The sequence below is a fragment of the Drosophila novamexicana genome, unplaced genomic scaffold (assembly GCF_003285875.2).
Source record: "Drosophila novamexicana strain 15010-1031.04,08,12 unplaced genomic scaffold, DnovRS2.1 tig00000485-arrow-pilon, whole genome shotgun sequence".
NCBI lineage: Eukaryota > Metazoa > Arthropoda > Insecta > Diptera > Drosophilidae > Drosophila > Drosophila novamexicana.
In genome coordinates, this window is record NW_020824808.1 from 3,591,284 (window position 1) to 3,608,371 (window position 17,088).

At 43.1% G+C, this 17,088-nt stretch overlaps 4 protein-coding genes across 9 annotated transcripts; 3 read left to right on the forward strand and 1 right to left on the reverse strand.

The window, feature by feature from the left end:
* Positions 1-8,465: 8,465 nt before the first annotated feature.
* LOC115761810 (RCC1 domain-containing protein 1) lies at positions 8,466-11,130 on the reverse strand. Of its 4 annotated transcripts, none has more exons than XM_030703758.1 (6): positions 10,442-10,773; positions 9,856-10,381; positions 9,717-9,792; positions 9,237-9,648; positions 8,659-8,669; positions 8,466-8,601 (listed from the first exon to the last, which is right to left on the reverse strand). In XM_030703758.1, exons 1-6 carry the CDS (start codon positions 10,533-10,535, stop codon positions 8,542-8,544), a joined length of 1,179 nt encoding a protein of 392 aa, XP_030559618.1. In that variant the 5' UTR covers positions 10,536-10,773; the 3' UTR covers positions 8,466-8,541. The 4 variants fall into 4 exon arrangements, with proteins under 4 accessions (XP_030559618.1, XP_030559617.1, XP_030559616.1 ...); XM_030703757.1 differs by lacking the exons at positions 8,466-8,601; positions 8,659-8,669 and adding exons at positions 8,932-9,186; positions 10,781-11,130 and having other exon boundaries at positions 10,442-10,658; XM_030703756.1 differs by lacking the exons at positions 8,466-8,601; positions 8,659-8,669 and adding exons at positions 8,932-9,186; positions 10,781-11,130 and having other exon boundaries at positions 10,442-10,722.
* LOC115761813 (ADP-ribosylation factor-like protein 3) lies at positions 10,712-11,751 on the forward strand. 3 transcript variants are annotated; one of them, XM_030703764.1, is made up of 4 exons: positions 10,712-10,786; positions 11,074-11,202; positions 11,263-11,394; positions 11,453-11,751. In XM_030703764.1, the coding sequence occupies exons 1-4, from the start codon at positions 10,784-10,786 to the stop codon at positions 11,726-11,728; spliced, it is 540 nt and encodes a 179-aa protein (XP_030559624.1). In that variant the 5' UTR covers positions 10,712-10,783; the 3' UTR covers positions 11,729-11,751. The 3 variants fall into 3 exon arrangements, with proteins under 3 accessions (XP_030559624.1, XP_030559621.1, XP_030559623.1); XM_030703761.1 differs by having other exon boundaries at positions 11,074-11,394; XM_030703763.1 differs by lacking the exon at positions 10,712-10,786 and adding an exon at positions 10,841-10,909 and having other exon boundaries at positions 11,074-11,394.
* A 148-nt stretch (positions 11,752-11,899) lies between these two features.
* LOC115761812 (ADP-ribosylation factor-like protein 3) lies at positions 11,900-13,133 on the forward strand. The gene is made up of 4 exons (XM_030703760.1): positions 11,900-12,129; positions 12,197-12,337; positions 12,398-12,634; positions 12,700-13,133. The coding sequence occupies exons 1-4, from the start codon at positions 11,983-11,985 to the stop codon at positions 12,835-12,837; spliced, it is 663 nt and encodes a 220-aa protein (XP_030559620.1). The 5' UTR covers positions 11,900-11,982; the 3' UTR covers positions 12,838-13,133.
* Positions 13,134-13,719: 586 nt separating this feature from the next.
* Positions 13,720-17,050, forward strand: LOC115761809. Its single transcript, XM_030703755.1, has 5 exons — positions 13,720-14,822; positions 14,952-15,100; positions 15,980-16,259; positions 16,465-16,755; positions 16,834-17,050. The coding sequence occupies exons 1-5, from the start codon at positions 14,019-14,021 to the stop codon at positions 16,912-16,914; spliced, it is 1,605 nt and encodes a 534-aa protein (XP_030559615.1). The 5' UTR covers positions 13,720-14,018; the 3' UTR covers positions 16,915-17,050.
* Positions 17,051-17,088: the final 38 nt, after the last annotated feature.

The following is a 17,088-nucleotide window of genomic DNA, read 5'->3' on the forward strand; positions in this document are numbered from 1 at the left end:
GGTGTTGGCTTTGTGGCGTTCGGATCAAATTTGGTAAATTGGCTTTTCTACTCAAGGCGCACTTTGCTCTCATTGCATTTCTCATATAATTTTATTTTTATTACCTTCTTAAATACATATTCATATTGATAACTACAAATTTCATTTACCGATTGCTTTTACGTTTCTATCAATGGGATTATTATACGTGCATTACCAATCCCTCCCCCACCACCGCTCCTCCTTTACACCGTTGGCTAGACGACACATGTAAGGCTGCCCAAACGACGGTAGCTGCTTGCCTCAGTGCCATAAAGTGCTCACTTATAGCTTTTTATGCACTTTTGATATGCGTTTACTTGTGTGTCAGTGTATGAGAGTGGTGTGTGTGTGTGTGTGTGTGTACGTGTGTGTGTGGATGCATTTGCCATTGCACTTTTCGTCACTCATTTCGCCAGTTAGTCAACAAGTCAGTCAGTCAGTCAGTCAGTCATACAATTCGTCTCTTCTGCGATTGAATGTGTTTGCCTCTGAGTATGTGTGTGTGTGTGTGTGTGTGATTGTATGCTTAACTCGCCACAACTTCATTTTGTGAATGCACAATGGGTGCCCTAACCTACGACAACCGAATATTCGCCATTCGGCCAAGTTCAATGAACCGCTCGTTTAGTTGAATAAACTTCACACACACACACACACACACACATACGCACGCACACCCAGAGAGCTGGTGACGCGTCGAAGCGCACAAAAAGAAGCAGCAGGCAGAAACCAAAAAGAGCGTAGAATGTCTCTTAATGCATGTGTGATGAGTGTGAGTGTATACGTGCGTGTGTGTGCGTGTGTGTGTGCGTGTTGGTGTTGAAGTTGGAGTTGGGGGCCGCGCTGTTGGCTACTTAAATGACATGGTTTTCTGTACGTGTGTGCGTGTGTGTGTGTGTGTGTGTGCTGTGTGCAAATTGATAGTGCAACTGTGTTCGTACTTCACTTCTTTCATACGCTGTGGGCATATATTCTCGTGTTGTTTTTTATTTTTTTGTCGCTTTGCCATTTTGACTCTTCCAATTTGTCTAATTTTCAATGACGTCGTCATCGTCAACGCACTGAGGCAAAAACAAATTAGTGGTGCTCTCTATGCAAGAGAAGGAAGCATGAAAACATGCATATGCGCACATGTAAATGTATGCAATATATGTGAATTGGCATTCGGTTGGGATATGTGTGTGATATGTGCGCTGACGTCAAGTAAATCGAGTTAAACAGCTGCTCGCTAAATAATTCAATAAATCGCGCTTAGCTAGAACCCAAACCGACTCCCAAGTGTCAGATCCCAGTTCCCAGTTCCCAGTTCCCAGTTGCCAGTTCCCGTTGCGCAGTTCCCATTTCCCAGTTCCTAGTTACCGATTACCCAGACTGCTGACTGCCGACTGCCAAGCTTGGTTTCATTTCGCATATCAACACACGCTCACACACAAATGAAATTTAATTTCGACGTGCAGTTTGATGGGGCAAATGGAGCAGAAACCCAACTAACCCAGCCAGCAATCGAAGAGATCCAAGCCATTCGCAGTCGCAGGCAACAAAAATAACTGCTAGATATTAATAAAGCAAAAAATTCATATGAAATTTTAATATGCAAAACGAGCGAAAAGCAGAAGGCAAAATAATAAAACGAACGAAACGTAGAAAAAACACTTCCAGAGATTGAGAGTGAGTCTCTCTCGCTCTCGGCAGAGGAAGAGCAACAGTATCAAAAAAATAACCAAGCATATATATCTATATATATATATATTAAAATCGAATGTGCAGGCATCTCGATTTGGCCATGGGAAGCAGCTTGGCATAAACGCATATTACATTATGACCAATCGAATAGACTGGGAGATAGACAGCTAGACACTTGGATAGTTGGACAGGGGCGTCATAAAGGACAGGCAACGGTTTTTTGGGCAGACAACGAAAAAAAATTACATGTATAGATGTAGTCGCAAATGGGATGATGAAGAGTTACCGCACAGATACAGATATAAAAAGAAAAAGGGAAAATGAGCAGCAAAAGTTGAGATAAAAAATATTTTCAGAGCTTGCGTTGAAGGTTCACTGAAAGCTGCATGCGAAAAAATTCAATTGAATTGCTGCCGAATCCTTTCCAGTCCTGTGAGTAAAATAATAATAAAAAAATACATGAAATCTGGCTGCTGTAAGTAATATTCAAGGCATTATCAAAACCATATTATTTAAGATACGCTAAAGTTTTGCTCTAATAGGTTTATCGGAAAGTTAGTGTGCTATTTAATATGTATACTAACTACGAAATTGCTCACGATATCAAACACTTTTCAATCAATACAAATAAAAATGCCTTGAAGTTAAAGACGCCAATTACTAATAAATTTAAGCTCTTGATGAAAGAGCTTCTAGTGTCAAATTTGTATAATTCGTCCACAAAATTGTTAGCACATTGTTAATAGCAAATTAACTATGCAACTAAGAAAATACATCTTACCGATTCCTTAAAGCATGTAGTTTTCACTATAAATGTAAAATTTGAGCCAAATCGGATGAAAAGTGAAAATGTTTTTGGTGCGGCTAGCTCGAAAAATCAGCTTTGGAGATAATCGTGTCTAAAGTTAAAAGTTGTGAAGCTATTTAAAGCAACAAACAAAGTCGCTTTTAAAATCTCAGAGTTTTATAAGTCCTTACACATATATACACATGTATTTTCAGAAGCATAAAACTTACAACTTATTTGCAAAAATATTGCAGAAAATATGCAAACCATATTACGGATGGATGTTAAATACCACGGTCCCGATTCGTAAGCCAGCAACAATTTATTTTGATTTTACAGCACAGATTTAAATAAGTAAGGTTATGCCTTTATTTTTCCAGAATAATTATAAATTCATATTATTCAGTTGGACTTCTTGACTGAAGTATTGGCTCCTGATGATTGTTTTATCACGAGCAAAGAGCCAGGATTTATATATAGGCCCATTTACATTGAAGTGGCATTACAGGAAACTGTGATTATGCCCTACCCAACCGAATTGAATCACTGGGGCTGCGTTTCGATTGCAGTGTAAACTTTCCTAGAAGCGATTACAGCAGCCCATAGCTTACAATACCATAAGCGCATTAACGCCGGCAACATGAATCACCAAATTGCACAAACAAAAATAGAGCCCCGACGCGTTACGTATACGCCGCGTGCCAGCATTTGCCGAACGTCAGACGGCATGCCAAAAATACAACAACAACAATAAATGCCGGCTGCCTGTTGCCACACTTATCCCAATGCCAATGCCACAGCGTGGAGGATGCAACAACACCACACAGACGAATCTGACTCTATGTGTGAGCTGCTGTGTGTGTGTCTGTGTGTGTGTGTGCTTCATCGTCCCAATGCCATAAATATACAGCCGCGTTGTCGGGCCTGGGCACGTTCCGATGCTGCGCCAAAAATAACAACCGCCAGCCTGGCAGCCAGACGCAGAGCCAGCCAGTGGGCCGGCTGTTGGGGCATGGCCATTTGGCCATGAATGGGCTACGTTTTTGGGCGTTTTGTTTGACCAAAAAGTGTAGCTGCCGAGACGAAGGTCGCGCACGCAGTCCGGAGACCCAATGCTGACCGCCAGCAACGGCAGCAGCAGCCGCAGCAGCAAATGGCAACAGAATTTCATTAGACAGACGCAATGCAAATGTGCAGCAGTGGCCGTTAAGTGGCTGCTGCTGCTGCTGCTGCTGCTGTTGCTCGTGGCTGTAGGAGGATGTGGCAAGCCGAGTTTCACTGGCCTGAAAGCGAAAGCTGTTGTCGGTTGCAGGCAGCGCGTGGGACGTCGGGCATCGTGTGCCATGGCCCAGCCGCTGTCGCCGCGTAATCATGTAATCTTGGCTCTATCATTGTTGCTGCTCCTGTTGTTGTTGGTTATATAAGTGACTAACTTCAATTAGGTGTCGCTTTGTGGGGCTGCCCGGGCCAGGACAATCAAGTCGTCAACACAAATTGCACAGTTGTCATGGAATTTTAACCGGAGACCCGCAATTGAATATGATGAATTGAGTTTCAAGCGATTTGCATTGCAATGGAGCTTGCATTTGATCCAAGATAATCAGAAGCGGTTAAAAGAACTTCGGGTTGGAATTTCCGAAAACTGTGAAACTTCTTTCCAAAAAATTTTAGAAGAGGAAAGTAAAACAAGAAAATTTCTCGCCCGTTTAGGCGTACACCTGCATCCCATAACACAATCAGTCAGGATAAAACTAAATCACTTTAGCTCAAACAGATAGTAAGAAAATTTCTAATGATTTACAATGCTCGCCGTTCAATCAGTCAATCAATCAGGCAGTCATTCAGGATATAATATAAAACCCTATTGCACCAAGAGTGAATATATATATTTCATGCAAACAAAATGTCGATTGCTTAACGTTGATCACAGTTCAATCAGTCAATCAAGCAGTCGTCGGTCAATCAGACGGTCAATCAGTATACAAAATAAATGTCTTTGGTACCAAAAGAGTATCAACGTTCCGTTAGTCAGTCAATCAGGCAGTTGGTCAGGAAATGTCCATTGCATTGTTGATTATAGTTCAATCAGTCAATCAATCAGGCAGTCAGTAAGTCAGGCTGCCAGTCAGGATATAATATAAAATCCTATCGCACCAAGGTTAAACATATATATTTCATGTAACGAAATACCCATTGCATATCGTTGATCACCGTTTACTCAGTCAGTCAATCAGGCAGTCAGTCAGGATACAAAATAAATCACTTTTGCATCCAAGAGTGAATACACATACATTTCGTGTAAGCACATTGTCGCTGCTTATTCGTGCATTTACAGTCACTTAAGCCCACAGACACAACTGTACCAAAAAGAACAAAGCTACCCAAATGAAGGGCATACGAAAATGGTGCAGGGCATGCAAAAAAAAAAACATACAAAACAAAAAAAATGAAAAACACATACTTAGACGTACGATACGATAGCATACGTAAAAAAGTTTGCCACTCAACGGCAGACGCCAACGCAGAGGCGACCCAGCGCCAGGCGCAGACCAGAATGCAACTTGGCACACGTAGACACGTGTGTGTGTGTGTGTGGGAGGGTGAGGTGTGTGTGCGTGTGTGCATGCTAGCGGCGGGGGGGACATTGTAGACAACTGGTAACAATAACGGCATTTTCGATGCAGAGCAGCGAGGACGACGACGGCGACGGCGACGTTGACGAAAAGGACGCGCAGGATGAGAGTTGGTTGTCGACGACGAGTTGCCAACAGCCACTTGACACTTCCGTCGTCACATGAATGGAGCCGTAAAAATGCGACGCTGCATTCGTCTCCTCTTTTACCCATTTTTTTTTTGGGCCAGTCGAGGGCAACGTTTTTATTTGGGCAGCAATATGAATGGGAGCACTTGTGCGAGTATGTAGAATGTGGCAAATACATTCATGCATAATTTTTATGGCACGTCGGGGGACAAGAAATGACTCTTTCATACATTTGGGATGCCAAAACGTTTTATGAATACGTTTCTCCTGACACTCAATGCGAGTTTGCAAGCTACCCAGCCACAGGGCCAGGCAATTGGGCACAGTCATTAGCGCAAATTCAAAGCGATGATTAGGCGAGGGTGTGGCGAGGGGGCTTACATAGCTGGTCAATGTACGCCAAAAAGCAAATAGGCCGAGCGCCAAGGTAGGTCAGGTAGGGCCTAAGCCCAAATGTGTTGAAACCTCCCACTTAGCGCGAACAAACAAAGCAAACTGCAAATACGCGGCCTAAGCCATGGCCAAGGAGTAGCCTTTGCTTCTGAACTGCCCAGGAGATGGGGCGGAGGAGCCCGGCGTACGGCGGGCGGGGCGCTGTGTGCAGCGTTGCATGCGGCGCAGCACGCACTTGCAGCCTTGCAGCACACGGGCGCAGCAAACAAACTAGCCCCGTCTTCTGCTGCTGCGCTATTCTTCTTCGCCTTATGTGCCCTAACAGAGGGCATTTAAATTGTGTCGTGAGATATGTAACGCCTTTAGCAGACGACAGCTCCGATCCTATAAAGTCAACAGTTATATCAGATAGCTTTATCGGAGGCACACACATTTGTTTTTGAATGAATATACAGCTAATTCTATTTTCGGTAGACTGGTTTCAGAAAAAACCATGTAAAAATTGACATTGATCGTATGTAAAAATAGTTGATTGGTTCCTAATATCTTCAACCATTTAAATTAGTGAAAAACAAGGATTTGTTAAGAACCAGTATTCATTCATTTATTTTACAGTTAGATAATGTGTATTTACACAAGAACAGTTATTTACAAGATATTAACACGTTCAATTGCTCTGACAAGTAAATTTGCTTATATGAACATATTTCAAAAAAATTAAATATAAAAAAAATGTAAGCTCAAAAGATTTAAAAGCGTGCTAAATGCTTTAAAATCGTATGACAAAATTTTAAATTTTTTTATTTTCAAACCGTGTTAAGTCAAAACCGTGTAAAATCCGAATTAGGTTTATTATTATCTGTCCCAAGTTCTGCAATTACAAGCTGCACACAGTTTTCGTCAAAGAGTTTGTTAGGGTATTTCGAATTCGGCATGCCAAACTAGCTACTCTTTCTGGTTTTTGGTTATGATTGACTGATTTCTGTTGAAACTTTGGCGTCTGCTGGCACGCATGAATTACAATTTTCGAGTAACGAAAACCACATGCACCTACACACACACACACTCGCACACACACACACACACACACACACACATAAGCACACACACAGATAAACAGGGAGAGTGCCACAATTAGCACTTTCTGCACTTGGCTTCTCGGATACTTCGAGTGGCTCTGATAAGCTCCAGAAACGGAAACTCAACAATATTTCGCCTTGAGCCAGGCGCTTGAACTGGCCACGCCAACACCCCCCCCCCCCCCCCTCCCACTCCCCCTCGCCCACTCTCTCCAGCAGTAACCCGCCCTCCTTCTCGGCATGTTGTCTGTCGTCAATTGCTGGTAGCAAATAGTTTTGCGGCCTAAAAATGACACTGCCAGCCTTTTATTTAATTTTTCGTTTCTTTTTTTTTTTTGTCGATAACAAAGTTTGCTCAAAAATGGCGCTCATAAAAGAGTAAAGCCCAAAAGCAAAGCTTATTTGCGAACCGCATTCTGTCTGGCCGCTAGAACTGCACTGAAACACAGCGAATCGCACAGTGCGTTATAAGATAAACATTTGTTTTTACTTTTTCATTTGGCAAATAACATAAAAACGAACTCGGTGGAACACCGCAGAGAGATAGGCATATAGATAGTAAAGGATGGGCTAAAACGAACATCCAAAGCGCTACATTCAAATGGAATAAAAGAAAAAGGGGCTTAACTATGGCAGATATCAACTTAAAAGATGAGAACGGACCGAACCCAATTGCTCAAACCAAGTTAAAACTTTGGAGCGAACTTAAAGCCAACTCAATTGGGTTTAAAAGATATATAAAGATATTTAAGGGAATATTGTCCCGAAGCAAGAATAACAATTGGTTGGCATGAAAGTCATGCCATCTTAAGATTTATAAAAATATGTAAAGCCTTAGTTTTACTAAATAAAAGCTAGAAATTTAATTTTTTAGTAAGACTTGTAAATGTGGCCGAAAATCTAAACATAAAAGAAGGCCAGGCTCACGAGGCGCACAAAGGCGGGAGAGTTGGTTCGAAACATGATCTATTTTCGGTTCATGGAGCTCTGCTCCACTCTAGATACGTGCATTAATATATATGGAGCAGAGCTCAATGGACTTACCCTTTAATTTATCAATAATATTAACCGAAAGAAACTTCGTATATATTTATTCTATATATGTATATGTATTCATTTGTAATACCCAATCAAAAAGCCATGCAATTCCAATAACAAAATTATCACACGGTTCCAAGAAATACCCCCAAACCCCTACTTCCCACCCTATGCACATGCACACACACACACACACACACACCCAGACAGTTCAAACAATGAGAGTCCCACCAAAGTGACGAGTCGTCAGTCGTCGCGTCGCGTCGCGTCGGACGATCTACAAGTGCTGAAAAGTTTATTGCACTGCGTGTCTGACTTTTGCTAAAGCAAATATTGTTTAATAACATTTTTAAAAATAAAATTTACTGATTACACGCGCGACTGCAACGACAACGACGACAGCGCCGGCAATGGGACATCGGCCTCGGACCTATCCCAAGACAAAAAATGCTGTGTGCCCCACACTCGAGGCGTGTTTACTTTTGATAGACAGGCAAAAAGTTGTCAAAAATATACAAAAAAAAAAAATGAAGATGTATATATTACAGTATGAACAAATCCTGCTTTTGCACACACAGATCCCTCATTGTAACAGAAAGGGCAGTTCGCGTCCTTCATGAATCGAGCGCATAATTTCCATAATCAATATGAATATCAGAAAATTTTCGATCGACTGACGCAGCAGCATCATGATCAATTGTTCGTTTTGCAATCGATCGCTGGAGACCCACAGTATATAGTCATCGCCAAGCGCATCCTGAATCGAGCGATTCGTATATCTATAGGGATAAAGCAGATGGACCCCAATCCGCCAGAACAGAACAAAGAATATGCTGGGACTGTTGGCAGATTGGAATGGATATCGAATGCGGCAGACGGTATGGAGAATCACTTACGCCATGTTTAGCTGCAGGTCACCAGCATGAATGGTTTTATGTTTATTTTTTGGGTTTTGGGTTTTGGGTGTTTTGGGTATTTTGGGTTATAAAATAAAAATTTTGGAAATGCTTACGTCAAGCTGTGAAAAATGCTGCTTTGAAAAGTGAAGCCGAAACAAAACGAATACTAAGTGATTCATTTACAATGCTAGTGTGTTTACAATGCAACTAAGAAAGAAGGCTATGTCAAAGGCCGAGGCTGGACTAGCAACATATTTTTTAATAAAAACAATAACTTTTTATTCACTAAAATTCTGCGAAAATCGAAATGAACTGCATCTACCTGGTGTGAATCTTTGCTAAAGCTTTAGCAAAGACAGCATGATAAGGCTTTATATGGAATGTGAGTAACATAGCAGTTAGTACCATGGCGCAATTTAAGTACCATAGCAGTCAGCCTTAAGAGCCGTTAGCGTAAAGCCGTTACAATTTCGAAACATATAAAAGAAACGAGGCTGTTTACAACAAAATTTTTAAATAGTTCTACTAAAATGTAAATAGTTTAAAAATAAAGAATCTTAAACATATTTACTCACACAAGGCAATCAAGCTGGACCAAGGACCACAAAACACAGTATAATTATTACCCTTAGGCGTATCTCGTACAGCTTGAAATATGTCCAAATATTCCAATGTAGTGGGCTGCTTGCCCAGCTGGCCGTGGGCACACCAGCCACTGGCCCAGAGTCTCCCACAGCTGCGCAGGAGCAATGTGTGACGCGAACCTGCAAATACCCTTAGAGGTGCGCATACCACATTCTCTTCCCCACAACAGTCTGGCAAATCATGCAGCTGGGGCAATGGATAAACCGTGGGCTCTTTAAGCAAACCATCGGGTTTCATAACGCGCATACCCTGTTGACCTTTGCAATTCAAGCCCCACGTATAGAGATCCCCAAATGCAGAGATGGCTACGCTATGCCAGCCACCAGCGGCAATGTGTGTTATCTACAATGTGTGTGGACGGATGAATTACTTGACAAGCTAGATAATGAAATTTGTTAGTCATTGCTTACCTTAATGCCCGCCAGCGCTTCCAGCAACAGTGGCGTCTCCACCACAGCTAGTGTTTCGTGGCCTAGTTGTCCACGACTGTGAAATATTTGCATAAAAAGTCACAAAATTTTGTTCAAATAAACGACTCACTAAACCTACAGTCCATTGCCCCAGCTGTAGACATCGCCATTGCCGTTGAGCAACAGGGCATGCTCGTGTCCGCACTCCAACTGTTGCACCCGCCATTGACGTTGCGGGAACTGATGCAAACAGCTGGGTATGCTGTACACGGCGTTGTTAGCGCTTATGGCCACATTTATATGCGTGCCACAGGCTATGTGTGTGACGTCGTTTGAGGCGTCCCTAGCTAGCTTAGATGTACCAAAAATAGTTCGCTTTGTGGCTGCACTTGTTGTGGGGATTGTTTCCAATTTGATGTGTTGCAATGTTGCCTTCAGCTTGGCTTGCAGCTTGTACAGCTCGCCATTCTGCAGCAGCACCAGGCAATGCGAATCGCAAGCGGCTAACGCTTTAATACTTGCAGGTGCCTCCACTTCCAGGCATTCCCCAGGCACCAAATCGAAGAGTCCGCGCAGCCATAGCTTAGTGCCCACAGCATATGCGGTATAACGCCAGCTCAACGCAATTATAGCGTTACCCGCACCATCCCCGGGAACGCTTATTTCTACAAATTTAAGGATTTCAGTATCAACTGTGAGCATGTTTTTTGGTTGCAGCTACGAACCGGTTAAGGCAGTGACGCGACCGGAAATGCGGTCAGTGTTGCTTCCATTGTGCTGCCCAAATGCATTGAACCCCGTAAATAGTAACTGTCGCATCTTCCGCTTCGTCGACAGCGTTTGCGCAGCGACGCGCACAGTAGTAGGGGCTGGGCGCCGCTACCTGCGGCTGTTGCTCTATTGTTTGGTCGACCGATGTTTAGTTGCTAGCTAGCATTGCACCTGTAATGTTGTCGCTGGTGGTTGTTATAAATTCGGTTGTTTGAATTGAGTTTAAATACAATTGCTAGAGTTAGTGCTTTTTAAGTGATCAAACTTCAAATAAGTTATTGTAATTGTTTTACCAAATGGTAGGTTGTTTGCTGAGTGCCCAGATTATCCGTCACGCGGTAGCACTTAGTTATAGTTTTTTTCCTTTCTAAATTGCTCTTATTATCCAATAATATATTTGTTTATTTAACTCTGTTGTCATGGTAACTTGTTGGCGTGATAGTATCGATACTTTATACTCGTGCAACAGCTGTTCCTAAAGTGTGACCAGCCGAAAGCTCGATAGCACTTGCCATAATATCGATAAACATACTGCGCGAAAATTAACTGCGCTTTCAAATTAACTTATTTTCTTTTTTGTTTTTAGGGTCTACTTTCGCTGTTGCGCAAACTGCGCCCCAATCCGGAAAAGGAGGCCCGCATTTTGCTGCTCGGCTTGGACAATGCCGGCAAGACAACGATTCTCAAACAACTGGCTTCCGAGGATATAACAACGGTGAGTATTTTGGAACAGATGCGTCTTTGCTTTCCTAATAGTCGTTCCAATGCTCCGCAGGTGACGCCCACCGCGGGCTTTAACATCAAATCCGTAGCAGCAGATGGGTTCAAATTGAATGTATGGGATATTGGCGGTCAATGGAAAATAAGGCCCTATTGGAAGAACTACTTTGCCAATACAGATGTTTTGGTAATATCTTACGATGTGTTGAAAGGATTCAAGCATTCATCATTTGCTACCATGATAGATCTACGTTATAGACTGCACGGATCGGAAGCGCCTATCAGAAGCGGGCAGTGAACTCTTTGAGATGCTTATGGACAATCGTTTAAAGAGAGTACCGCTGCTGGTCTTTGCCAACAAGCAGGACTTGCCCAGTGCCATGAGCGCCTCCGAAGTGGCCGAGGCTCTGGGTCTAGTGCGTCTGGAGGAGCGCACCTGGGAAGTTAAGGCCTGCACAGCTGTAGACGGCACTGGCATCAAAGAGGGCATGGACTGGGTGTGCAAAAATATGAAAAAGTAGTTTATAGTTCTATTAACCTACAGTACTTACTTAAAAACTGTAAAAGGAAGTGCCCTTATATAATTATAGAAACCATAATGTTATGAAAATATTCTTGAATTGATTTGTTTGTGACTTGAATATAGCATAAGCATACCAGATCGACATATCGAAAATGACATATCTCTACAATTCTTAGCCATTATCCAAATCTAAGTAGTAGCTTGTGTATAGCTCACACTTTTTAATAACATCAACAAAAACAATTGCAATAAATGTCCCATCTTTACAAGGGTGTCACTTCGTTCCTGGGCAAACTAAAGGGGACGCCCTCGGAGGAGTTTAATGTGCTTATTCTGGGCCTAAACAATGCAGGCAAGAGTACTTTGGCGGCCCGCCTTGGCTTGGAAACCGGCGACGCCGTAAGAGTACCAACAATCTTATTAGACATTAGTCATATATTTATATAAATATGTATATTCCAAAAAGTTAAAGCGCATTTCTCCTACGGTCGACCTAACCGAGCGACATTTAAAGTTTAAAAGGATAAAGGTATGCTTGCGTGACTTGAGTGGTCAATGGAGGATGCGTCAGTCGTGGCATACATTTTATCAGGAAGCCAACATTTTGGTATTGCCCATACATATCTTAATCTTAACACGCACTCTCGGCTAACCAATTGATCCGTAGATCTTTGTTGTTGATAGCACGGACGCGTCCCGTTTGAGTGAAGCACGTTGCGAGCTCTGTGATGTTCTGCTGGACGAGCGGATGGCACAGGTTCCGCTGCTGCTTTTGGCGAACAAACAGGACGCGGTTGGTGCTTTGCCCAGTTCCATGATATCCGAGTTGTTGGGCTTGAACCGTTTGGAGGGTCGTGTTTGGGCGATACTCGGCTGCTCCTCATTGGCAGGCGACGGCATCGAAGTGAGTAGAATCAAAATCACACTTTTTTACTAAAGAATGCGTTTAAATATTATTATTCATGGTAGAGTACGATTGGTTGGATCTACGGTAAACTAAAGAAGCTCCGTCCACCAAGTCGTTTTAGTAAACTTTTAACTCCATCTTTTCTGTTTGGACCAACATGTTCATTGGACTTTCGGCGGCGCGAAATGAACATTTCATAAATTTATGTAATTGGCGCACAAAATAATCTATTCTTATCGAATTTAACTGAAAATGGGCCATGACACACATCGAAAGAAGGCAGAGAGAATTACAGTCGAAATACAATATGACATCCATTCGTTTGAGTTATACATTTGCATTGAAAAATTATAGTTGCGACATTTTTAAAGAGAAAATCCTACGGACACGACTAAATTCTTATAGACTACAACACAAAATTAAATGAACTTTACTTAACTCTTTTTTTATAACGGTTAGATTAAATACATTAACAGCCCAAAGGAGATTTAATAGCAACCAATAAATTTCTTTTATTTTCATGTTACGAACATTGTCGTAACGCAATAACTCTCTGCAAGAGTATATATTTATGTATGTATGTATGTATGCATATGGACGTAGATTAAAGCTTGCAAAAAGAACCAAAAAATGAGATAAAGCTGAAGTCATGGCAAGAAGAACGACTTCAAAGCGACAGAACGAGCGTGTGTAAAAAGAAAGTGGGTAGAAAATATAAACAAAGTTAAGTCCAGCAACAGCGCCATAGAACAGCACAAAAGTATTTATATATGTGTACACACACACACACGCACGCACACGTACACAAATGAATTTGTATGCTGGCAGCAAACTGACGTGGACAACCCGCAAGGCGCAGCCGTGAAGAATGACAACAGGCGGTGAGAACAAGAGAGAGCGAGAGAAAGAGCAAGTGCAAGAGAGATGTTCAGCGAGCGCTAGAAGCGAACACAGCTGAGCTTGCGAGAGGCTTCAGACAAGCTCACAAGCAGGGCCAGATGCAACATGTTGGCCAGGCCCAGACAGACGAGCGACTTAAGAAGTGTTACAAACAGACTCGCAGTCACAGAAGAAAGAAAGTTTTCGCCTGAGCTGGCTGTGTTTGCTGCGTTGCAGGCATCTAAGTACATACTATATAGTATATGTACATGTACATAAGTATTTCTCAGTCTGGTGGAATAACAACAGATTTTCGTCTTTGGCTTGCAATTTTCAAGCCATTTGCGCAGTGAAGCGTCGGTCGCGCTGTTGTTGTTATTGTTGTTGTTGTCGTCGTCGTCGTCGGCGGCGTTGTTTAATTGGCCCAACAACAGTATAGAAAAAATAGCTAAAAAGAAAAAAAGTATCTCAAGTGTGTGATTGTGAAAGTTCCTGCCCAAAAATGTACATGAAGCGAGCTCTGTTTGTGCTGGCACTGATCAGCGCACAGCCCTATGGCCATATGGCCAATGAGGATGACTCCAATCCATTCCTGGACATGGCCTCCATGTTCATACAGGAGGCATTGTCAAATCAGAACGGAGGCGGTGGTGGTGCTGCTGCTGGCGGGAGCGGTGCGGGCGCCGGACTGGCAGGTGTCGCCTCCATGATCGGCAGCTTCATGCAAGCGAATGGAAAAGCTGGTGGCGGCGGCGGCGGCGGCGGCGGCGGTGCCATGCAAATCCTATCAGGTCTGGGCAGTCTGCTGGCCAACAATGCACGTGGTGGCAATGGGGGTGGTGGCGGCGGTGGGTTTGATCCGTCCATTATTGGCAATGTCCTGGAAATGTTCACACAAACCGATGACGAGGATTCTGGCGCCACACAAAAGCGCAGCAACAGCGGCGGCAGCTCTGATGGCGGCTCTGGCATTGGCCTGGACACCATTCTGCAAGTGGCCTCCGTTTTTATGAACACACAGGGCGGTGCCGACAAGCCAGCTGCACATACCCATCATCAACAGAAGAGATCCGCATCCGAAGAGCCAGAGCCAGAAAATGGTTTCATGAACTTGTTGCCGCTGGCTATGCAGGCAGTTAGCTCGTTTGCTGGTCCCGAGGGCCAGAGCACACAGGAACGCCATAAGAGTCATGCCTGGGTGTTGCCACCATTCCTGGAGCATGTGCACGTGCTGTGGGATCACTTCTCCAACTCGGAGCTCGCCGATGCGCTATACGAAAAGTCGGGCGTCAACAAGATCATGAAGGTATATCACGAGATTTATCAAGCATTTGACTATTCATTGTCGCTAAGAAATTGGATTAATATAATATTTATAAATATGCTCTCATATTCGAGTTATCAACTTATATAACAATAACATTCATTTATGTAGGGCTTTAAGGGCCGTGATGGCAAGTTGGATTATGACAAATTGTTCGAGTCTCTGAACAATCAATCCTTCCGTCGTCGCTGGATCAAATCGGCCACATTGTATTTGGCTGACTGGGCCAGTTATTTGGCCAATCCTGAAAACTATCTCAGGTGAGTCAGGTGCATACATATACTTGAAAGCATTAATCGTGAGGGTGATCGATGCGTGTTAATTGTGGAACACGTTCTGCTTTCTCAACGGTTTTAAGCCGTTTAGCACCCTGCTGTGATACGATTCGAATTCTGAGCGTTACGTTTAAATGCAATACGAATGCGTGTACATGGAGGCAGCGCAACTGGCTCAAACAGCTGCCAGTAAGCGTTGTTCGTGTTGTTGTTGTTGTTGCTGTCGGACGAGTTACCGTTAACTGCAACCTGTTTGGCATCGAACATGTTTGAAGCTCTCTTGCTTACCTTTTGACACACTTTTAATGCTGACGGCTTTTAGAACACGACTGTTAATCTTACTGGTCAACACCAAATTGAAAAAAAAAAACAACAAAAAAGAACAGTACAAGTCCAACTCCAATTCCTGGGTTTGAGTTCGGGTTTTTGGATTTGGCTTGGCTTTGGGTGTGCGCTTGCGTGTTTGCGTGTGTGTGTGTGTGTTACAGTTACAAAGACGATGGCGCATCATCGAAATACACAAACAAAACCAAAGCCAGAACGGTTCATTTTCGTATGTGTGTGTGAGTGTGTGTGTGTAGCGTAAACCGGTTTGATCAGGAAGTGGGCCAAAGGCAAAGTACATGAGCCGAGTGTCTTGGCTATTTGGGTCGCGCTGTATAAACACAAATATATGTATGTATGTATGTATGTGTGTATGTAGGTATATGGAGACACTTTTGGCATAAGCTGCGCCGCGCCAATCATTATTAGACAACGACAACAGAAATAACTTCCACTTTCTAGCTGCCCTTTCACTCTGACAATGCTGCGTCATTATGGGCAACGTTCATCAATTTTGTTTTTCTTTGGCACTTTCCACAGATATTTCCAGACGGCGCAGATCATGTTCAACGGTCTGTTAAAATCTCAAGGTTATCCCAAGCAAACCTATTTCGATCCGGCACGTCCCAGCGAGACAATTTCTAATCTATTGAACCACGTTGCCAAACATCATTTGAATGTGAAAATCGATTCGCGCCAGTACGTGAAACCAGCCGTGGGCTATGCCAAGGAGCTGCTGAAACTGGGCCAAGCACGTGGTCTGCTGCAGTTCAATGCCACCGAGATCAGTGATAGATTAACGGATACACTGAATCTGGAGGTAAGCATTGAATCGCCAAGCAATTAAAGCGCCGCAATGAAAGATTCTTGAAAACGAAACAAAAAAACTAAACCAACAGATAGCACAAATTAAATTAATTACGCTACAATTTTCTCTTTTGTTCCACGCCGCACGCATCAACCCAACCCATACTCCATACTCCATACTCCACATGGCCAACCCACAAACAACAAACATCTAACAGGTTATCGAACCGGTGCTTAAAGTCCATCGCGCCTACAGATACATCTCGAAGTCGCCGCAATGCGATCGCTATGTGCTCTGTCAGCTAAATGCAGCTGCTTTGGAGCAGCAGCAGCAGCAAAATCAGTCCAAGAAACAGGCGACTGCCTCATCGCCTGGCGGTCTCATTGCCGGTGTTAGTCCGAAAATTGTCAAGATCGGCAGCATGGGTGCCGCGATCTTCATTAGCACAGAAACCGGTACACCATTCTGGACGCTATTTGGGGTAATCAATGCGCCATATAATTGTGAGGTGAGTCTACATCCGTCATAGCCGCATTTCTCACTCATTCTAATTGATGCTGCAAATACAAAACCAATCTTTACACAGGTGAAATATCCAGTCGACTGCAATGGCTTCCATGAGGGCGAGGCCAAGGTGACCACGGAATATCTACACAACGAGTTGTAGTTGTAGTTGCTCCAACTAACAACGTAACTGTTAACGAGTGCTCATTAGATTGATTTAGTTGTAATTCACAAAACAAAAACAAGATTTCAAGTGTACATAGTATTACGAACTGCAATAAATTTTAATTTAATTGGTACATATTTAGATTAAGTCATTTTCAAGGGCAACAATATA